The sequence below is a fragment of the Crocuta crocuta genome, unplaced genomic scaffold (assembly GCF_008692635.1).
Source record: "Crocuta crocuta isolate KB4526 unplaced genomic scaffold, BGI_CrCroc_1.0 scaffold267, whole genome shotgun sequence".
In the NCBI taxonomy this organism is placed as follows: domain Eukaryota; kingdom Metazoa; phylum Chordata; class Mammalia; order Carnivora; family Hyaenidae; genus Crocuta; species Crocuta crocuta.
Window position 1 is genome coordinate 2,147,512 of NW_027531899.1, and position 21,170 is coordinate 2,168,681.

Below are 21,170 nucleotides of genomic sequence, written 5' to 3' on the forward strand. Positions count from 1 at the left end.
CCCGCCTTCTGTCTGCATGGTGGGAGCGCGTGGCGGCCTCCCGTCCGCCGCCACAAAGGCCCATGCTCCCCGGGGGCTTGTGTGGCTTGGCCTGCCGTGGCACCTTGGCCAGGGACATGCAGCTGGGGCTGGAGGTGTAGAGGGTGGTGTCGATGCCGCTGTCGCTGGAGCCCCCCTTGGACAGGGGATCTTGCTCCGGCTCCAGGGGGTCCAGGGGGTCAAACCAGCGGTCGTCGCTGTGGCTGCTGGAGGCGTTGCTGGAGAGGGTGTTGCTGCTGGAATGACTGGAGTACTGAGGTTCTCCCTGGAAGGAAGGGAAGGGCGTCATTCCCTAGAGTCCACAGGGGGGCCAGCCCTCCTCCTCCCTGGGTCCTCCCCACGCCCAGGCGCTGGCTCCCCTACTTATGGCCGTGTTACCTCGGACACATGACACGGCTCTCCAGTGCCTCAGTTTCCACACCTGTAAAGCTGGGTTGTTGATAACCCTGCCTCATGGGGCTGTTCAGAGGGAGGCGTGACATTACATGTGTAACGTGCTGCCCACGGCTCAAGCTCAACACATACGGAGCTGAGCTCCTGGCCTTCCTTCCCGGATCCCTCTTCCCCACCCCCACAAAGGCACCTCCAGCAAGAGCCCTGGTCACCCTGGACCCGCTGCTGCTCTCACACCGTGTCCAGCCCAACAGGAAACCCTGTGGCCTGCATCTTCAAGAGACCCAGACCTGCCACCACCACCTCCCACCTACTGTGGCCGTGGCCTCCTCCCCGGTCCTCCTGCCCCATCCCCGTTCCCGCTCACCCTCTGCCCCCCGGGTGTTGCCTGTATGCGGCCAGAGGGAGGCCGTGATCACCTGCCCCATTTCATGTCCTTCCCCTGCCCAGAGCCTTCTTGTGGCTCCATTTTATACTCCTGGGAAAGCCAGAGTCCTCGCCCTGAGGCTCTGTGCAGGCCCGGCCCGTGTTCCGGCCTCTAACTTCATGTGGCTGCTCCCTCCTGATCACTATGCTCCAGCCTCACAGGCCTCACTGTTCTCCTAGCATGTCAGGCATACTCCCACCTCAGAGCCTTGGCACTTGCTATTGCTTCTGCCTGGAAGGCTCTTCCCTCAGGTACTTTCATGGATTGCCCCTTACTTCACTCCAGGCCTCCTCACAAGGCCTTCACTGACCGCCTCACCCTAGAGCAGTAGTGCTTGATACTCCCTCCTCCTAGAACTGTGCCTTGTTTATCCTTCACAGCGAAGACCAGTTCCTGCTATTATGGAATGAATCTGTTTATCTGCTTACCGCTTGCTGCCCATACTGGGGCGTCAGCTTTGGGAGCACCGGGGCACATTTGTCCCCTTCATCACTGTGGTCCCAGGGCCTGGCACATTGGATGCACTCATCAAACTCCCACCTTATGAAAGGATGCAAAGAGACTGCCAGGTGCTCACCAAAACGACCTCCAGTCCCCAGGGCACACAGGACTACATTTCCCAACTTCCCTTGTGCTGAGGTGTGACCATGTGATGGAGTCCTGGCCAATGCAATATAAGTGGAAACGATTTATACCATTTCTAGGCGTGGGCTATAGAGACTTCGCACACCATCCCCTCTTGCTCCCACCCCTACCTGCCGGAAACAGGCAAGGGCCCAGAGAAGGCTCTGAGGCCCCGAGGGACTGCACAGACACAAGGGACAGGGAGCCTGGGTTCCAGAATCACCATATGGAAAGCCTACTCACTGAGTACTCCCCCAACTGTGTTATATGAGAGGGAAATAAACTTCTACTGTGTGAGGTCACTGAGACTTGGGGACCGTGTGTTACAGCAGTTAACTGACTGCCACAGGCTGACATCTGTGCGCCTCCCAGTGTGATGGCATTAGCAGGTAGAGCCCTGGGGTGATTAGGGTACGAGGGTAGAGCCCTCATGAACAGGATTATAAAATCCCTATATATATTTACATCTTTAGCCCCCTATATGCAGTTATCCATTCCTCATGGGCGGGACTGTTAAATCCACACACATACACTTGCATCCTTATACAAGAGACCTCAGAGAGCTAGCTCCCTCATCCCTTCCATCACATGATGTGAGAGGAAGGGGGTCTTCACCAGACACTGAATCTGCCTGAGCCTTGATCTTGGACTTCCGGCCTCCAGAAGTGTGAGAAAGAAATCTCTGTTTTAAGCCACGCAGTCTGGTATTTTGTTATAGGAGCCTGAGCTGGTGAAGACGGCGACCATGAGCAGGGTAATCACAGGGAAACTGGTGCAAGGAGGCAAAGGGATTTGCGGGCGACGACCCAGCTGGTGAGGGCTAGAGCTGGCTGTGTGCCTGGCTGGCTCCAGGCCAAGCAGTTGGCCCCTCTGCTGGAGTGGAGGAGGGCCTAGGAGGAGGATGTGCTCACGTGTGGTGTTCAGAGGCCCGCACCCCGGCGAGACGGCCGGGCCCACAGCAGTCAGGGAGGTGAAGCAGCCAGCTTCCCAGCCCGGGAGCCCCGGGATCAAGCAGGCGGGGCCCAGACTCACTTTGGAATGCCTGTTGGGGGAATCTTTGCCGGCTGCGTCCTGCCTGGAGGCGAGCTTGCTCCCGCCGCTCCCCGCCACGGCCGAGAGCCGGGCCTGGGCGGGCACATGCCACAAAGGCTCTGCAGGAAGACAGGAGACACATCAGCGGTTAGAGGTGACTCAGGCCCTGGCCTGGGTCCACCTGACGAATCTGGCCCTAAAAATGGCCCTGCCCCTCCGCCAGCTTGTCTGCCCGGCTCATACAGCACCGTGACCCCATCAAGTTATGTCTTGGGGAATAACAACACTCGGTAATGAAATACTGACTGAGCAGTTACTATGTGCTAGAGCCCATTCTAGTGCTTTATGTAGGTTAATTCACTGAAGCCTTAGGACCATCCTCCGTCGTCACCCCCAAAGAAGTATGAGCACATTTTCATCCTTACTGGCCATATGGATTTTCTATTTTGTAAATTACTTGTTCTTAACCTTTTCACATTTTTCTTTTTCTTTTTTTTTTCATTTTTATTTATTTTAGAGAGAGACAGCACGAGTGAGGGAGAGGGGGCAGAGGAGGAGAGACAATCTTAAGTGGGCTCCACACTTACTGTGGAGCCTGATGTAGGGCTCACTCCCATGACCTTGAGATCATGACTTGAGCCAAAATCGAGTCAGACGCTCAACCGACTGAGCTACCCAGGTACCCTCTTTTCCCATTTTTCCATGGGACTGACTTTTAACTTATCAGTGAGTAAGATTCTTCATATACGCAAGGTGGCAATCCTTTGCTGGTTAAATGTGCATAACGTATTTTGTTAAACAAAAATGGAGTCACACTAAGCACTGTCCTACAATTTGATTTTTTACTTTACAATATAGTTACACCTGCTTTTCACTTTGTATTCTCAAAATACATCTTCACGTAACTGAACATAAAGTTATCTTATTTTTAACGGCCGTGCAGTATTCCGTCATGTTGAACAGACGTCACTTACTTAACCAGTTTCCTGCTGATGAACATGTAGGCAACTTGCAACTTTCAATTCTTCCTTACAACGTTTGGGTGTCTCTCCCTCAACATGCAACCCTGAGCAAGTGTGGGATTGTGCTGGGACAGAACTCCACATGTGGAGCTGCTGGTTCAAAGGTGAAACAGGTTTAAAATCGTGATGGCTGATATGAGTGTCAATTAGTCTAAACTTCCAGGTGGTCAATGTGCCTGGACTTAGCAACTGATGTAGAAAACAAAACAAACAAAACACCCCCCAAACCCTCCAGTGGAGGGCTCATTACTATCTATCAAACACAGATGCACTAACAGAGGACAGAGGACTGGAACCATGGTGGTCTAATCCGAAGGCCTACACTTTGATCACTGATGTATTTAAAATAATTACAGAAGGGGGCACCTGGGGAGTGCAGTCGGTTAAGCGTCTGACTCCTCATCTCGGCTCAGGTCATGATCTCACAGTTTGTGAGTTTGAACCCCACATTGGGTTCTTCACTGATGGTGTGGAGTCTGCTTGGGATTCTGTCTCTCCTTCTCTCTGCCCCTCCCCACTTGTGCATGCACTCAGGTGCTCACTCTCTCTCAAAATAAATAAATAAACTTAAAAACAATTAAAAAAATTACAATAATGGTGACTATTAAACACATGTTCTGTGTCACGTACTACTAAAACTGCTTTGCACACATTACCTTGCTATGTCCTCCAAGGAATACTATGAGGTGGATATTAGTAGCACTTCCAAAAGGTGAGGAACGTCAAAACTCAGAGAGGTTAAGTAGCTAGGCCAAGGCCACACAGAGAGGGCCTGTGCCCTGTGTGTGCCGTCCACCCCTGCACCCTCTCTGTGTGCTTCCCCAGCAACGACACCACTGGCAATAGTGGGGAGCACGTGCTTGAGAAGCAGGACTCGCCGCCCTCTTAATGATGGGCTGGGGCCTGTGCTGAGGGCTGGGCAGGTGTGAGCTCACTGGATTCTCAAACCATGCTGCAAGGATGTCCACCGCAGACCGAGGTCCTGAAGCTGGGATGGATGAGGTCACTGCCAAGGTCACGTGGCTGACTCTGAACTTCCCACAAGGCCTGCTGGAGCCTGAGCTCACTATTTTACGCTGGACCACATTTCCACTGGGGAAGGCTCCTGCTCTGGGTGGGCCGGGCAGGGCCCTCAGGGCCACCACAGACAGCAGCTGGTTGGCAAGTCCGTGTGGGAGGCGGGAGGGGAGGCTGCCCCCTTCATCCACTGACTCTGCCTCTGGAGACGGTTTTCCTCTTTGGAGCACCCCACAGGCCTGGAAGTACTCGTTTCTGGGAGGTGGCCAGTTCATGCTGGAGACCACGTTTCTACAGAGAGCCAAGCCTGTGACAGCCACATCCAGCCTTAACTACCACCTAGAACACTGCTGACTCCCATTTTTCTGTCCCTGGCCCAGACCTCTCCCGACTTCACACCTTTCCCATATATACAGCAACCTCACAACATCTCTGGGTGGCCACCGGGCACCTCCTGCTGAACATGGCCGAAACCAACTGCTTATCTTCCCCAAATCTGCATTGCTCACGGTCTTTCCTGCTCAGCCCAGGCGGCTCGATCCTTTCAGCTGCGCAGGGCAGAAACCTGGTAGCACCCGGGCCTCCCCTCTCTCATACCCACATAGAGGATCAGGAAATGCTATCAACTCTACCTTTACATGACTGTATCTAGAACCTGCCCATCCCTCCCACCCCTGTAGCTTCCCTGCAAGAACTGGCAGCCAGAGGGACCCTGTGAACACCCAAGTCAGGATGCATCTCTCCTCTGCGCAAAAGACGGAGCTCCTGTCCCACTCGGAGCAAAGGACAAAGTCCTCCCCACATGCTCTGGCCCCGTTGCCTCCCTGACCTCATCCTCCACCACCTCTCCAGCTACGTGGCCTCCTTACTGTTCCTCCTACACTCACTGCTACCTCAGGGTCTTCGATTATTCTCTTTCCCTGGAATGTTCTCCTCCCAACACTTTTCCAGCCTCGCCAGAATGTAATTTGCTCAGCGACTCTCCTAAACCCTGTCCACCTGTCTCAGCACTGTGTTATAGTTTCCACTTGATACTCAGCATTAATGGTGATCATTTATCACTGTGTGCCGATCTATCACCCGTCTCTCCACCAGACTGTCGGCTTCCGGAAGGCAGGGAACATGGCTGTCTGGCTCACACTGTGTGTCCCTGGTGCCCAGTGTGGTGTTTACCATCAGCGATATGTCACACGAACAGCGGGGATGGCGGACCAGGTTCCTTCCCCTCCTGGGCTGCCTCAGGGTCCTCAGCTCTGTCCTTAGCAGGCCCTGATATTGAGCCCCTCACTGGTTCTCTGGACTGGCCCCTGGTCACCTTTTGGCTCTCTTGATGGAGTGATCTCCCTTGTCATGTCAGGCAGGTGACAGACATGAATTTGGCTGTGAGTGATGTGCTAGGACTGTGGCCAAGCACAGACTCGGGGCAGCTTGTGACTCAGGGGCCTCCTTCCCAACCTGAGTGCTCTCAAGCTTGAGAAATACTCACATCCTGTGGGTGAGGGGCTGTGGGTGGGGGCTGTGGATGGTGCGGGCTGAGGGATTCTAGTATCCAACAGGCTTTGGTTCAATCTCAATTATGCCTCTCACCAGTGGGGACCCTGGACACATGACAACCTTCCTATGCCTCATCTTCATTTTTTATTTTTTATTTTATTTATTTTCATCTTCATTTTTTAAAAAAATGTTTACCTTTGAGAGAGAGAGAGAAAGAATATGTGTGCACATGAAGTGAAGGGGCAGAGAGAGGGGCACAGGGGATCTAAAGTAGGCTGCACATTGACAGCAGAGAGCCTGATGTGGGGCTTGAACTCACAAACCATGAGATTATGACCTGAGCCAAAGTCAGACGCTTAACCGACTGAGCCACCCAGGTGCCCCTCTTCTTCCTCATTTCTAAAATGCGTTAGCAAAAAGTACCCAGTATGTCACGTTCCTGAGATGGTTAAACACTGAGTAAGAGAGCATGGAGAGTACGCGGAACAGAGCTGGGTGTGCAACAAGCACACAGACCCTGCTGCTGTTCTGTGCTCATCTGATCAGGGCTGGGCGAGTCTCTGTGTCGCCCCAGTGGCAGATTCTCCACCCTGAACTACCTTGTCTCTGGGTCTTGAGCACATTCTAGGCTTCATGATGTTCTCTCTCTTCTTCTTCTTCTTCTTCTTCTTAAATATTTATTTATTTACTTTGAGAGAGAGTGGCAGGGGAAAGAGAGAGAATCCAAGGAGGCTCCACACCATCAGTGTGGAGCCTGACACGGGGCCTGAACTCACGAACCGTGAGACCATCACCTAAGCCGAAACCAAGAGGTGGACACCTAACAGACTGAGCCACCAGGCGCCCTGAGGCTTCATGATGATTTCTAATCACAGACTGCCCTGATTTCTGTGTGTGTGTGTGTGTGTGTGTGTGTGTGGGGGGGGGGGGGGGGGNAGTAAGAGGGTAGCCAAGCCCTAGGGGACAAAAGAGAGAAGGGAAAGACAATGGTGAGTTTCTGTGACCTTATTTGGGTGAACGCTGGAAAAATTTCCTCCCCCTTTTACACTTCGGTGTAATGAAACTGCCAAGCAACACTTTTCTTTTTCTGAACTGGGTGGGGAAGAAAGATGCAAATCTGTCTGCTGTGGCGAAGAGCACAGGGCTGCAGACAGTGGCTGGAAGGATCCCGTGTGGAGGAGAAGCCAGCCATGCCTGCAGGCCCCAGAGGCAGCAGAAGGGAGAGTGAAGTCGGGAGGGTGACCTGCCTGCCTGAAGCACTACAGTATTCCCTGGTTTAGGGGAACCATGGGGCTGGAGGGCCGAGAAATTCCACAGGCCGCTAATCCTGGGACATACAGCCTCTTCCTTGCCCCACTGTGCCAGAGGGAGCTGGTGACTCTGACCGGTCAGCCCCTGGAGCTGCCTGGAAATTCTCGAATATCTAAGAGCACAGCTCCATGTCTCCCCGCTCCAAGGGCCAATGCTCTTTGACACTTCATTCCTTTCCTTTCTTTCGAACCCACCCAGTCATCGGGTAGTTCTCAGACCTCAAAGGGGCGACAAGTTTGTTACGTGAAATTCTATTTCTTTTTTTTTTTTTTTTTTTTTTTTTTTTTTTTTTTTTNGAGAGAGAGGGAGTCACAGACTGAAACAGGCTCCAGGCTCTGAGCTGGCAGTCAGCACAGAGCCCGACGCGGGGCTCGAACCCACGAACCGCGAGATCATGACCTAAGCGAAAGTCGGACGCTTAACCGACTAAGCCACCCAGGCGCCCCCGTGAAATTCTATTTCAAATATTCCACTATGTGTACAAGCCCACGATTCACCACTCGTGGGAGGATAAACAGATCAGAATGTTAAATAAACAGATCAGATAAACAGATCAGCATCAGAACAGATGCTCAGTCTCATCAGGTGCCAGGAAATGCAACTTAAAACCACAATGTGACACTGCTACGCGTCCACCAAAGGTCGTTGAGGAGAAGGAATGGCCAGACCTCTCCTCTGCCACGGGCGGGAGCATGACAAAGGTGTGGCAGCTTCGTATGAAGTGAAACATGTGGTCTGACAGTTCCACTTGCAGGCATACACCCTGCAGAAGGGTGAGTGTGTGGTCGCCACAGGCCAGTGCAAGAGTGCTCCCGGCGGCACTAGTCTGAGCAGCCCCAAGCTGGAAGCCGCCCAAATGTCCACCAACTCCAGAATGGAGGAATACGGTGTGGGTCATTCGAACAATGGAAAACAACCCCCAAATTGCACTGCTCCCCACAACCCTGACTGAGGCTGACTCTCAACAACATGGCGCTGAGCGACTGAAGCCACACGTGCCCATGAAATGCAGCTAGCCAGCAGGGGTGTTTCACGTACGTGAAATTCACAGTGTGGCAAAACGAAGTCTGGCTGGGAGAAGCAGGGCAGGGGTGGCCTTTGGGGGTGCTGACTGGGAGGGGCCTGGGAGGGGGGCTTTTGGAGGCTGGCCACGTTCAGCCTCTTACCCCAGGTGTGGGACGTGGGTGTGTTCACTTTGTGACCTGTTCCGCCGGACACTCGTGATCGGGGCTCTTTTCTCAGCATGTGCTGCACATCTAACAGTGAGAAAAGAGCACAGGAGGGTTTATGTAAGGAAAAGCCTCCGATCACAGTCAGTTCTGCTCCCCCCGAGAGCACCACTTTTAGCCCTTCTCTGCTGCTTCCCTGCGAGGCTGCCACCTCCACGCCGCACGTCTGAACACAGGCTCCTGAGTGCGTGCCATCTGCTGACGCCCTGTCTGGACGGAGGAGGATCGGGCTCTCTGAGGGGTGACCTCCCTAATCTCACATGAGGCTCCAACAGCTTTCTTTTGTGTTCTCTCCATCACTGACGGGGGGGAGGGATGTCGCCTGGCAAATTATAGGAGGTCCTGCTGGGCAAGGTAGGCGGGCGCAGCTGGCCCCGGGGAGCCCCTACCTGGCTTCTGACGCTCCATGGTACTCTCCTGGCTGGTCAGGCCGCCCGAGGAGGAGTCGCCGCTGGACATCCCGTCGTGGCTGAAGTGGGGATCAAAGGACAGCAGTGGGTGTGGGGCGGCCGCATACCTGCAGAGGAGCGAGAGGAGGCAAGCACAGGGTGAAGGGCTGGCATGTCAAAAACCACCTGAGCCCGAGGACTTGCTCACGGGTGGGTTTTAAACACACTGGAGGCTCCGCGTGGAGGGGATCCTTGATGAGTAATCCTGGAAACGTGCTATTAGCGGAGGGTCAGGAATGAGTCTTGCCCGGGAAGTATGCCAGGGAGCGCTGGGCAACACAGGCGCTTCAAGGAAGGAGGGGCAGAAGCCACTTGGGTGGAGGCCCCACTGGTAGCTTCCCCAGGGGTCTTGGCTATGAAATGGGGTGAACTACTGTCAGCAGCCCCGTCCCCCATGCCTGTCTCGGGCTGAAGTGTTTATAGGTTCAGGAGGCCTAGAGCTGGGCGGGTTGGGACTCAAACCTCGCCACCACCTCTTTCTCAGCCAGGGACAGTCATTTCCTAGCCCCGAGCAGCAGTTTCCCTCAACTGTTGAGATGTGACCACAGTAGGCCTTCTCTCAAAGGACTGACTGATGTCCTGTGTGCCCGGTGCTTAGCCTGAGGCTGACACACAGAGCTGTGAGAGGGGGCCGACAGGCTCTGTTTATGTCCCTCTGTCGGAGGAAGGCGCTGCAGGAGGGAAGCTATATGCTCAGGCTTCAGACTGACCCAGAGCTGGGCTCACACCCCAGTGCCATCCCTTTCAGGCAAGTTCTCGTTAGTCGGAGCTGCAGTTTTCTCATCTGAAAAATTTTCTACTTCACAGGGTTGCAGAGTGGATGAAATAACCAAAGCTGTCTCTCAGCCAGAGACTCTCCGGAGGCTGGCTCTGTCTACCTGCAGGGAGGGCTGAGATCTGAGGGAGGACACGGCAGAAGGTTCTCCCTATGGCTGCATTCCCTATGGTCCCAGATCTATGCCCTGGAATGAATACTAAGGGCACCTCCAACATCCATTCCACCTCAGGTCCGAGCCAGGCATGACTGAAACCCTTCTCTCTGCCTGGGGCTGGTTCAGGGACAGGCAGACGACGCAATCTTAGCTGATATGATGTGAGAGGATATGGGCGTTATGAAGCTTCTCAGAAAACACTTCTGGCCCTCCACCTGCCTAGCACACAGCAGACTGTACCTCTCGGCCCCTTGAGATTGGCCGGGGCCGGGGGTGGGAGTTTGGGCCTAGTCTTGTCCCGAGCTGTGAGGGAAGCGACCTGGGGACGGTGGCTGCCTCTGGCAGTCTGGGTCGAGAGGTCCGCCGCCAACCAGCAGTGAGCTCCGGCGTGGGTGCCAGGTACACCTTTGCTGATTTAAGTCACTGACGTTTTCAGGTGTTTGTTACTGAAATGGGGGAAGTGTGCCAGGGAGGGCTTCTGAGGTAAGTCTCCTGGTTCCTGAGAGCGATGATGAGGAAGGTCGGCTTCTCTTCTTCGCCCAGGGATTGCTGGGTCCAGATAGAACACCGTGAGCTGCTGCCGCCTGTCCACTAGCAGCCTGAGGACAAGGCTGATGCTGAGCATAGAAGGTGGAAGAGACCAGACCCTTGATAATGTTGTTGAAATGATGGATTAACCCTCCCTGGAGCCGGACCTATTTCTGAGCTGCCTTTTCTGTGTGATAACACATTCCCGCAACGTTTGAGCCAGTCAAATTTTGGTTACCTGTGGCTAGAACACCCCACTGACATAGGCCTGGCACTTGGGGAGAGTCACGGAGTCTCCATTAACGAAGCTGCCTTTGTGATTCCCCAATTTGCTTCCTTTTGTCTATACTTACAGCTTGGGAGGGTGATAAACTGGGACCCCCAACACTGAGGAGAGGAGTTAACCAACGTCTCCGGGGCCATCGCGCCAGCCTAAAGCCAGGGCTGTTTCTGCAAAGACCAACTCGAGAGGCACCTGGGTGGCTCAGCTGGTTGGGCGCCCGACTTTGGCTCAGGTCATGATCTCATGGTTCATGAGTTTGGGCCCTGTGTCAGGCTCTGTGTTGACAGCTCAGAGCCTGGAGCCTGCTTCAGATTCTGTGTCTCCTTCTCTGTCTCCCCTTCCCCTACTCACGCTCTATCTCTCTGTCTCTCAAAAATAAATAAACATTAAAAAAAAAAAAGACTGACTCTAAACCCCTAGGCTTCACTGCCTCCTGGGCAGCAGGGGGTGCTCCAGGGTCACCCTGGACTTCCTGAAACCTACTTCTACCCACCTGCCAAGAAAACATGTGTTATCCCCACCTTCCCAGACTTCGACTTCTACTACCTCCAGGGAAGGCAGACAGAGCCCAAACCAGACAAAGCACAGCGGTATTCAATACCGACTCAGTGGCCGGCCAACTGCCTGGGAAAATGTGGCTCCACCGCAGCGGGAAATTACGGTGTTGGCGTGTTTATTCCATTTCCTCAAGACGTCTGCAGATCCCACGTGCGGAAGGAAAAGGTCAGTGGTGGCTGGGGTCAGCCCGAGGAGAGCGGAAGTTACAGGCGGAGGCTCCCCCAGGACGTATCTGTCCTGTGCGTGTGGCCTGGCGACAGAATCCCGGCTGTACCCAGAGCGACAGTGTAACTGCTTCACAGACCATACTTCCAGGCTCTCTTGGGGACCTGGCCAATGAGACAACAGCGGTGCATGTGACTTCCAGGGAGCCTCTGGAAGTGTGCTGTGGGTGCCTCGGCCTCATCACTTCCTTTAAGGCTGAAGCTCCGCAGCCACCTTAAGACCAGCAGGCAACAGGCCAAGATGGCGGAGCGCCGGCGAGGAGGAGCCTGGGTCTCTGACAGCATGGAAGAAAGGAAGAAACTGTCTTGCCCGTCACTGGTTTCTCTATTATGCAGTTAAACCTGATTCTGACTGACACGGTCTTTGGCTGGAAGTATTTTTCCATGCTTCACCGCGCAGCTGCTGCCCCTCCCTGAGGACAACCTGGACTTGGTCCAGTCAGGTCATCCCCTAACAAACCACGCTGTCCCAATGTCAATGACCGACCTACACTGCCCACTCTTTGTGTGTGTGTGTGTGTGTGTGTGTGTGTGTGTGTGTGTGTTTATCTGTCCCCTGGGGCCATTTCGAAAACTGCCAGGTCCTGGACAAGCTGCTTGGAAATCCGGACATGCCGGCATCTCACCATGCCTGGCTCTGGGCAGAAATCCCCAGAAGATCAGAGAAATGTTAGTCTTCTTCCTTTTCTTGGAAGATGAAATCCCTTTAGGGATAAAGGGTTTTGGTTTTGGTGAGAAACTATCTGTAGTTTTAGGAGCATCTTCAGGCAGGAGCTGATGTGCTGGCGGACCCTGAGGTGGGTGGGGAGTGCCTTCAGGTCAGCAGGGCTGGGCTGCCGGGATATTGGCTTTGAGCTTCCTACATGGCCATGGAAGAAAGTACCAACACAGATGTGAAAGCAGGCAAGAGCCTCTCTGGAGGGCAGGGCTCCGGCCACCCTGCCGTCTCCTACATTGACTGACGGAGTAATGTGTGGGAGAATTCCAAGACGGCTGGGTGGAGGGTGGGCAGATGGGGTAGCCGTTATTGGCTGCCACGCCAACGACTGTCACCTTCTTTGTGTCTGCTGGTGAAGCCCAGATTCCCCTGTGGTGCCCATCCCTCGGCCACATGACTTGAATAAACCCTGACAGTTTAAAACAGTCAAGCGGGTCCAGTGTGGCCCTGCTGGGGGTTGGTTCAGGGGTAGGCAAGAGACCCAGCTCCTTTACTCTTAAAAACAAAAAGAGGCTTGGGGCGCCTGGGTGGCTCAGTCGGTTAAGCGTCCGACTTTCGCTTAGGTCATGATCTCGCGGTTCGTGGGTTCGAGCCCTGCGTCGGGCTCTGTGGTGACTGCCAGCTCAGAGCCTGGAGCCTGTTTCAGTCTGTGACTCCCTCTCTCTCTGACCCTCCCCTGCTCACGCTGTCTCTCTCTCTCTCTCTCCTAGAAATAAAATTTAAAAAACAAAACAAAAAACAAAGAGAGGCTCTTCGGTCTTCCTCTGCAGGGCGGTGATTTTGCTTGGGGGTCACAACAGCCATCATGGGTCACTGGAGGAGCCAGTCCCTGAGGACCTGCCTAACCAGGCTCACAGCCACCCTCCTTTTAGACTATGTGATGATAAGCCCCCTTAGGGCCTTAAGCCCTCTCAAGTCCCCACCAATGCACCCCTCTTTATGGGGCTGGCAGAGAAAAACAGTAAAAAAATAAATAAATAAATAAAAAGCAAAGCCAAGCCAGCCAGGTGGTCTGGTGAGCTAAGGTCCCACCCCGCCCTCCAGGTTTGCCGAGCCGGGTGCACCGTCCTGTCCTAACGCTCTGTGCTGAGTCTGGGGGTTTGCTCACCCTGCAAATGAGGCTGGCAAACTCCTGAGGACAGAGACAGCAACGGGCAGCCTCTGTGCCCCCGCTGCCAAGTCAGGCACTGCACCGGGGTAACTGTCATAACTGTTTAGGAGCACCTACCCCAGTCCTAACCCGGTTCTAAGTGCTCCGCAGGGCTTTCCTCCTTGAGTGTTGTCAACACTGCTCAGGGACAGACGTTTTACATGTGGACACAGTGTGGCGCGGAGAGGTGAACTCACACTGCTGACAAAGGCCGTCTCACCACGTCTCAGTAAATCCAAGATGGGCCCCGCACAGACTCTGTCTAAGGGCCCTCACCATTCTCAGAGCTTGTGGACTCAGCAAGCAGCAGGCCCGCTGGACACAGCAGGACACACGGGGTCACAGGGTTCCAGGAGGTTCTGGGGAAGCCGGGCGGAGGGGAGAGGGGGGCGGAGCTGAGGCGGACACTGGCGCAGCCCTGGCCTGCCCCCAGGCCTCTTACCACGGGCTGCTGACCGCCAGGGAAAGACGCTTCTGAGACGCTAGGGGATGTGTGTGCTAGCACCATTTTGCAAAACTTGGAACCCAGATGCTGACAGAGATAAAAAAACAAACTGTTGAGAACGGGGTTTCCTGTGGAGCCCTGGGAAGGGAGGGATGGGCTGGGAAGGGCTGATGTCCAAGGAAGAAGTGGTATTTTCCCACTTGTTCATGCCAGACAGCCCGAACAGTCTCCTGGGATGGGACTCCAGGGGGGGACTGTGGGCTGCCCTGATTTGGAGGATAAGCTCAGAGACCTTTGCAGGATAGGTCACGGGTCAATGCCAGTTCTCCAGAATCACATGGGCCTGGGTACCTGTCCCAACTCTGCCACTTCCTGGACGAGTGACTTTGACCAAGTGGGTTCACCTCACTGAGCCTCAGTTTCCCCTCTGTAAAATGGGATAATGAAGTACCCACCTGTGGAGTCACTGGGAGCACTCACTGAGATTATGCATAGAGCCCAATGGAACAGACAAGAGAATCCAGAAATAGACCCACACAAACGCGCCCAACTGAATTCTTGCAAAAAATTTTTTTTTTCCTTTAAGGAGCCAGAGCAATGCAATGGAAGATGGGAGAGCTTTTTCCAGAAATGGTGCTAGAGCAAACTGGATGTCAGTACGCAAAAAAACAGAATGTCAACTTAAACCTCTCACCTTACATGAAAATTAAGTCAAACGGATCATGAATGTAAATGTGAAACATAAATTAATAAAACTTCTAGAAAAAAAATGAGAAAATATCAGGACCCAGAATGAGGCAAAGAGTTCTCAGACTTTATCCCAAAACCGTGAGCCATAAAGAGGAAAAAAATATAACTGGGACCATGTCAGAATTGAGACCTTTCGTTCTGTGACAGACCCTTGTTAAGATGAAAGGTGGCTCAGTTGAGGGTCTGACTTCAGCTCAGCCCATGATCTCAAGGTTTATGAGTTCGAGCCCCACATCTGTCAGCACAGAGTCTGCTTGGGATCCTCTGTCCCCATCTCCCCAACCTGTGCTCTTCCTCCCTCCCTCCCCCCCAAAAAAGATGGGGCGCCTGGGTGGCTCGGTTGGTTAAGCGTCCAACTTCAGCTCAGGTCATGATCTCACGGTTCATGGGTTCTGTGCTGACAGCTCAGAGCCTGAAGCCTGCTTCAGATTCTGTGTTTCTCTCTCTCTGCCCCTCCCCTGATCACACTATCTCTCTCTCGCAAAAATAAATAAATGTTAAAAAAAAAATTAAATAGGGGCACCTGGGTGGCTCAGTCAGTTAAGCGTCCGACTTCGGACCCCGACAGGGCATGATCCCATGGTTTGTGGGTTCAAGCCTCACGTCAGGTTCTGTGCTGACAGCTTAGAGCCTGGAGCCTGCTTCTGATTCTGTGTCTCCCTCTCTCTCTGACCCTCCCCTGCTCATGCTGTCTGTCTCTCTCTCTCAAAAAAAAAAAATTAAATTACAAAATACGAAAGGACAAATTAAAGATTGGGAGAAAATATTTGCAAATCACAGAGTGGACGAAGAACTCATTTCTGGTACAAAAAAGAACTCTCCAAAGCTGAAAAATGTTGCATCTGATTAGAAAATGGGCAGAAGGACCTGCATGGACTCTTCCCTAAAAAGGTATACAGTTGGCAAATAAGCACATGAAAAGACGTCCAGCGTCACAGAGATGCAATTACAGCCATTACAGAGATGCAAGTTTAGACCCCGATGATGTCTTCTCACACAGCCAGCAGAATGGCTACACTGAAAACCAGTGGCGACACCCAATGCCGGTGAGGATGTGGAGAAGTGTGCTCACTCACACACTGCCGGTGGGAGTGTAAAGTGGTACACGCACTCTGGAAAACAGTCTGACAGTTCCTTTTAAAACTAAAAATGGGCTTACCGCACAGTAAGCAATTGTGTGCCCCCCCAAACACTTATCTACATGCGGTGCAGAATAGTCAGCACACACACTCACTGAAGTAATACTCATTTCCGTTTGCTGAGCAAGTAGCGCTCTAGAAGCATTTCTCCCACCCCATCCTTGCTGAGGTATAACTGACAAATATAACTGTCATATATTTAAAGTGTACAACGTGATGATTTGATATATGTACACACTGTGAAATGATTGCCACAATCAAGCTAATTAGCACATACATATCTCATCTCACGTAGTTGCCTTTTTTGAGGGTGAGAACACCCAAGATCTACTCTCTTAGCAGATTTCAAGTGCACAATGCAGAATTATTACTATAGGCACTGTGCCTGTACGTACTTTAGGTCCCTTGAACGTACTCATCTTACAACCAAAACTTGGTGTCCTCTGACCACACTCTTCCCATTTCCTCCACCCTAGCCAACCACTATTCTACCCTCTCTTTTCTAGGAGTTTGATTTTTTTTTAAAGCCCATTGACCTACTGTCTTTTTATTCTTTTTAAATTTTACTTATTTTTTCTTAGAGAGAGAGAGAGAGAGAGAGAGAGAGGGCACGAGCCAGGGAGGGGGCAGAAGGAGAGAGAATCTCAAGCAGGCTCAGTGCACAGCCCGATGCAGGGCTCTATCTCATGACCCTGGGATCATGACTGGAGCCAGAATCGAGTTGGATGCTTAACTGACTGAGCTACTCTGGCGCCCCAAGTTCTACTTTTCTGATTCTGCATGTAAATGACACCATATAGTATTTATCTTTTTCTGTCGGATTTATTTCACCTAGTGTAATAACCCCCAGGTTCAGCCACGAATCTGTGGTCATGAATGGCAGGACTTCCTCTCTTTAAGGCTACATAATATTCCACTGTGTATATACACTGCGTTTCCTTTATGCATTCAACTGTCAACAGATAACTTAGGTTGTTTCTGTATCTTGGCAAGCGATTGTATTCCTGGGCATTTATCCCAGGAAAATAAAAATTTGTTTTCATGTGTCTTCGGAGTATGAATGTTTGTAACAGCCCAAGCCCAGAAGCCACCCAAATATTCCTTGATGGGCAAACGGCTAGTTAAACAAACTACAGAAGACAGCTCCGCGATGAGGAATTGACTATCGATACATACAACAGCTTGAACGGACCTCAAGAAAATTATTCTGGGTGGAAAAGAATCTCAAAAGGATATATACTGTATGATTCCTTTTATAGAACATTCATAAAACAGCAGTAAATAGAGATCCAGAACAGATTAATGGTTGCCAAATGGAGGGGTGGGTGTTGCTATAAAAGGGCAGCGGGGGGAGCTTTGCGGTGATGGTATAGTCGAGTGTGTACATTGTGGTGGTGGTTACATAATAACACACACACGACAAAACCCCACAGAGCCACATACCCTCACCACACACGCGTGCACATGCGTGACTGGTGAATTCTGAATAAGCTGCGTGGACTGTACCAACGTCAATGCCCTGTTTTGATACTGTATGGTGGAGGCTGGGTGAAGGGTTCATGGGGCTCCCTGTGCATTTCTTGGCAACTTCCTGTGAATCTATACTTATTTCGAAAAGTTTAAAAGATTAATAATAAAGGGGAGGTACATCAAGACTTTGAGAAACAATGCTCCCCGGACTTATCAGTAACATCATTCCCACCGGCTCTGTTCTTGGCCATCATTTCGCACCAACTCCCGTTTCTAGCCTCGGTCACTGCGGCTGCCCAGGACAGCCCTCCCCCTCCCCCTCCATTCCTCCTGCATTCCACACCATTGTGCTTATTCACATCTGTGGCCTTTGCTCTGCCTAGAATGACTTTCTCCCTCTTCTCTGGGGCAAACTCCTAGTGATTCCTCAGAGGCCTGTTCAAATGTTGCCTCCTCCAGGCAGCCAGCCTAGACCTCTGGGGCTGGGCTGTGCTCCCTCTTCTGAGACTTGAGGCTATCAGAGCGTTCGTCAGGGCGCATGTTGTTTCCAGGAGCGCTCTCCCCCACGGCCAGCAGCACTGACCGCAGGAGCCCCTGGTAAGTGAGTAGCTCAAATAGTTCTCTGTGCACCCGGCACACAGCAGGTGTCTGAGACCCTCTGCTGAATGAAAGCTGAACAGTGGTGGCTAGAGGAAGAGGAAGTACATTTTACCCAATTTTACAGCAGAGGCTTAGAATCCAACAATGACTTAGTTCCGTGGCCCTCAGAGTGTGTTCCCTGGCCTGGTAGCATCGATCCTGTATGTTCTATGCTCCAGACCTACCACGTCGGAGCCTCAGGGGTGAGGCTGAGGAAATTTGTTTCAAGGCCTCCTTCTGGGTGACCCTGAGGCACGCTGACAGATTGAGACCTCCTGGCTCAGTGGATGGATCCCTGCTCTTGTGGCGGGGGCCTTATTTAAACAAACTCATGCACTCACTCCACCCAAGGATGTACCACGTGCCAGCCTGTGTCACACAGCACGTCAAGCACAGATGGGCCGGGAAGGTCCTGGATCTGGAAGATGAGCGGGCACACACACGTTCCCCTTACTGCGCTAACAGAATGGAGAGTGCTCAAGCCCACGGTCAGGAAATACACAGGGAACTGAGGGGCAGAGTGGCAGCACCTAGTGCTGGGGGAGGTTCAGGGAAGGCTTCCCAGAGGAGGAGCATCAGTGCTCAAGCTGGCAGGACGGGGGAGTGTGGGGTGAAGAGTGTGAAGAATCTGTCGGAGAGGGAGGAACACGGAGGAGGGCTCTGAAATTCAGACAGCCTACTCAGGAAAGTGCAAGTGGCCAAGGAGGGCGATACGTGGCACCGTACAAGGCTGGAGAGGCGGGTGGGGCCTGGTGGCCACGGGGAGGAGCTGAGGCTGTGTCCTGAGGGCTGTGGGACAGGTGGGAGGGTTTGGATCAGTGGACAGGCATGGCTTGATACGGAAAGATCCCCCGGTTGCTGGGTGGAGGGTGGGCCACAAGAGGTGGGATGGAGGCCTGGGGCTCAGGGAGGTGGCCAGGGTGGGGCACTGGGGAGAGGAGGAAGGGGTGGGGGGCCGGGCTGCTCAAGAGGCTGCGGATGGACCGCAGTAGTGGGGAGGAAGAAGGGAGACAGACATCCAGGATGTCCATCCACGGCTCTGTGCTGAGGACCAAGGAATATGGGGGCTGCCCCTGAGATGGAGATCCTGGAGGAAGGGCACAGGGCACCAGGGTCAAGGGCAGCTGGAGAGCTTGGGTTTATCCTGACGGCACAAGGGAGCCATGGAGGAGTTGGGAGCATCCTTCAGGCTGTCAGACTGTCCAAGGGGACAAACTGAAGCCTAAAAGGCCAGGAAAACTGAGCCTAGTCTTGGGGAGGAGGAGCTGAAGGGGTCATTGAATGGCCAAGCTAGCAGGCAGACGGTCTTGCCTAAACAAGGGATACACGTGTTAAGAAAAAGGCAACTGAAATTCTGCTACAAGGAAAGCCAACAGTGAGTCCTGCCCAGGGCGGCTTGGCCCTAAATCTTACCAGACATAGCCAATCCTCCTGGAGGTCCTCTGATGACCCTCAGGGGTCCAGAAACCCCAGAAAATGGCAAATGAACTTGTAGGGTAATGTGCGTTTCCTGGGGAAGAAGGGTCCCCGGCTTTCATTAGATTCCTTAATTTGGAAAGAGTGAAGAGACTCTGACCTTTCTGGGGATGGCTTGTATCTCGCGTAGGTGGCCGAGCCGGGGGTGGAGAAGCTCCCAGAAGGCTGTCGGTAGGGAGGGACTTTGTCGGCCCCTGCTGGTGATGCTGTGTAAGGGGTTTCTGGGAAGCTGACAGGCCTGGAACAAAAACAGGAGAGAGGTAGGAGTGAGTGAGGATACCCCCTGCCCTCAGAGGAGGGAAGACAGACCTTTCCCTCTGGCCCAGCCAGGTCCCACCAGCTTCGCTGCTGCCCTCCCGTCAGGATGGAGGGATGGCTGCTGAGCCAGGGTGGTGGGAAGCTGGGAGCCCCCGCCTTCCCTGCCCCGCTACAGTTGCAGGGGGTCGGCTTCCGTGGCCCTGAAGCAAGATGCTCCTCTGCAAGCTGGATTCCTTCCCTTCTTGGAAAATTATTTTTAAATATACACCACATTCAAAGTAATTTACCTGCAAGCTATCCTCCATCATAATAAAACCAACTCCCAAAGCTACCACCCAACCCAAAAGCTGGAATGGCACCGACACTTGCCCCCCTGTGGGCTCTCCCACCGCCCACTTCCCTGCCCCCCCCCCTCCCCCAGGAAGCAATCACTACCCTGAATTTTGTGCTTTCTCCATCCCTTGATCTTTTTAAAAATGTATAGTTTTAATCATACATGGTCTGGTGGGTATCCAGCCTCCGACCTGGAGCTCCCCAGCACTGGGCCCGCACACAAGAGGCTCGTAACGAAAATTTAAGGGAAGGAAGGGAGGGAGGCAGAAAGGACGAGAAGGGGAGAAAGACCGAGGGAAGGAGGAGACTGGAAAAAAGGGGGCAGAGAGAGAAAAGGGCAAAGCACAGAGGTAGCTGGGAGGGACAGGGGGTGGCGCCCCGCCCCTCTTTAGCCCTTACCTCTTGCTGTGCAGGGGCTGGGGCTCCCGGAAGGGGACCATGGGAGCCTGCCTCGGGGGCCGGCTCAGGGACTGGGCATGGCCGGGGGTGCTGGGGCTGGCCCACTTGGAGGCCGGTAGAGAGTTGTGGGAGGCGGGCCCGCTCCACTGCCAGGGTGCGTTGCTGCGGTAGGGGGGCCGGCCCCCGGGGGTCATGCTCTCTGGCTCCGTCTTGGGCTCCGAGGTATTCATGTCATAGGTCTCCAGCCAGCCCCTGGGAAGAAAAACGTTACTCAGCAGGGCCCCAGCCCACCAGCACACTCGCCTGTGGCCCAGGAGAGGCTGCCGCCTCGTCACACCGGGCTGGGTTTCCTGGCCACATCTGAACCATGAAGGCGTATTTTAAAGGCCAAGGAGATACCCTTTCAAATTGGTCAGAAACTTAGCAGCTCAGAGAAGTCAGTCAGGACAGGGCCCAGCACCCAGGCTCTGACCGCCTGGCCTTCTCTGCCCCATCTCCTCTCCTCACTCTCTCTTCACCTTCCTTCCTCTCCCTTCTCCCCAGCCCAGGCCTCAAGTGGGCCAGTGTCCTCCGTGGAATGGCTCAGCACCACCCCCCTTCCCCCACAGCGGTACTCAGGGCCAGAAAGGCGGATGCCCTCAGAATCAAAGGATAGTATCTGCCTTGTTCCAAAGAGGCTCAAAGGCAGCTGGAAGAGGAGCAGGTGACCTACTTTGCAGGGTGGTTTAAAAAAAAAAAAAGCCACGGAATCCAGAACCTTGAAATAGATGCAGAACGGCCTGTGACTCCCCCCAGACCAGGCTGGCACGCGCACCGCGGTGCTCCGGGCTC

At 53.4% G+C, this 21,170-nt stretch overlaps 1 protein-coding gene across 1 annotated transcript in view; it reads right to left on the reverse strand.

The window, feature by feature from the left end:
- The window catches only part of SIPA1L3 (signal induced proliferation associated 1 like 3), a 249,360-nt gene that overhangs the window by 35,314 nt on the left and 192,876 nt on the right, over positions 1 to 21,170 (reverse strand). The window contains exons 12-16 of the mRNA XM_077773636.1: positions 20,340 to 20,591; positions 19,450 to 19,587; positions 8,978 to 9,105; positions 2,516 to 2,634; positions 3 to 304 (exon numbers count right to left, since the gene is read on the reverse strand). Coding sequence (XP_077629762.1) covers positions 3 to 304; positions 2,516 to 2,634; positions 8,978 to 9,105; positions 19,450 to 19,587; positions 20,340 to 20,591 — 939 coding nt within the window. The remainder of the gene's footprint in view (positions 1 to 2; positions 305 to 2,515; positions 2,635 to 8,977; positions 9,106 to 19,449; positions 19,588 to 20,339; positions 20,592 to 21,170) is intronic.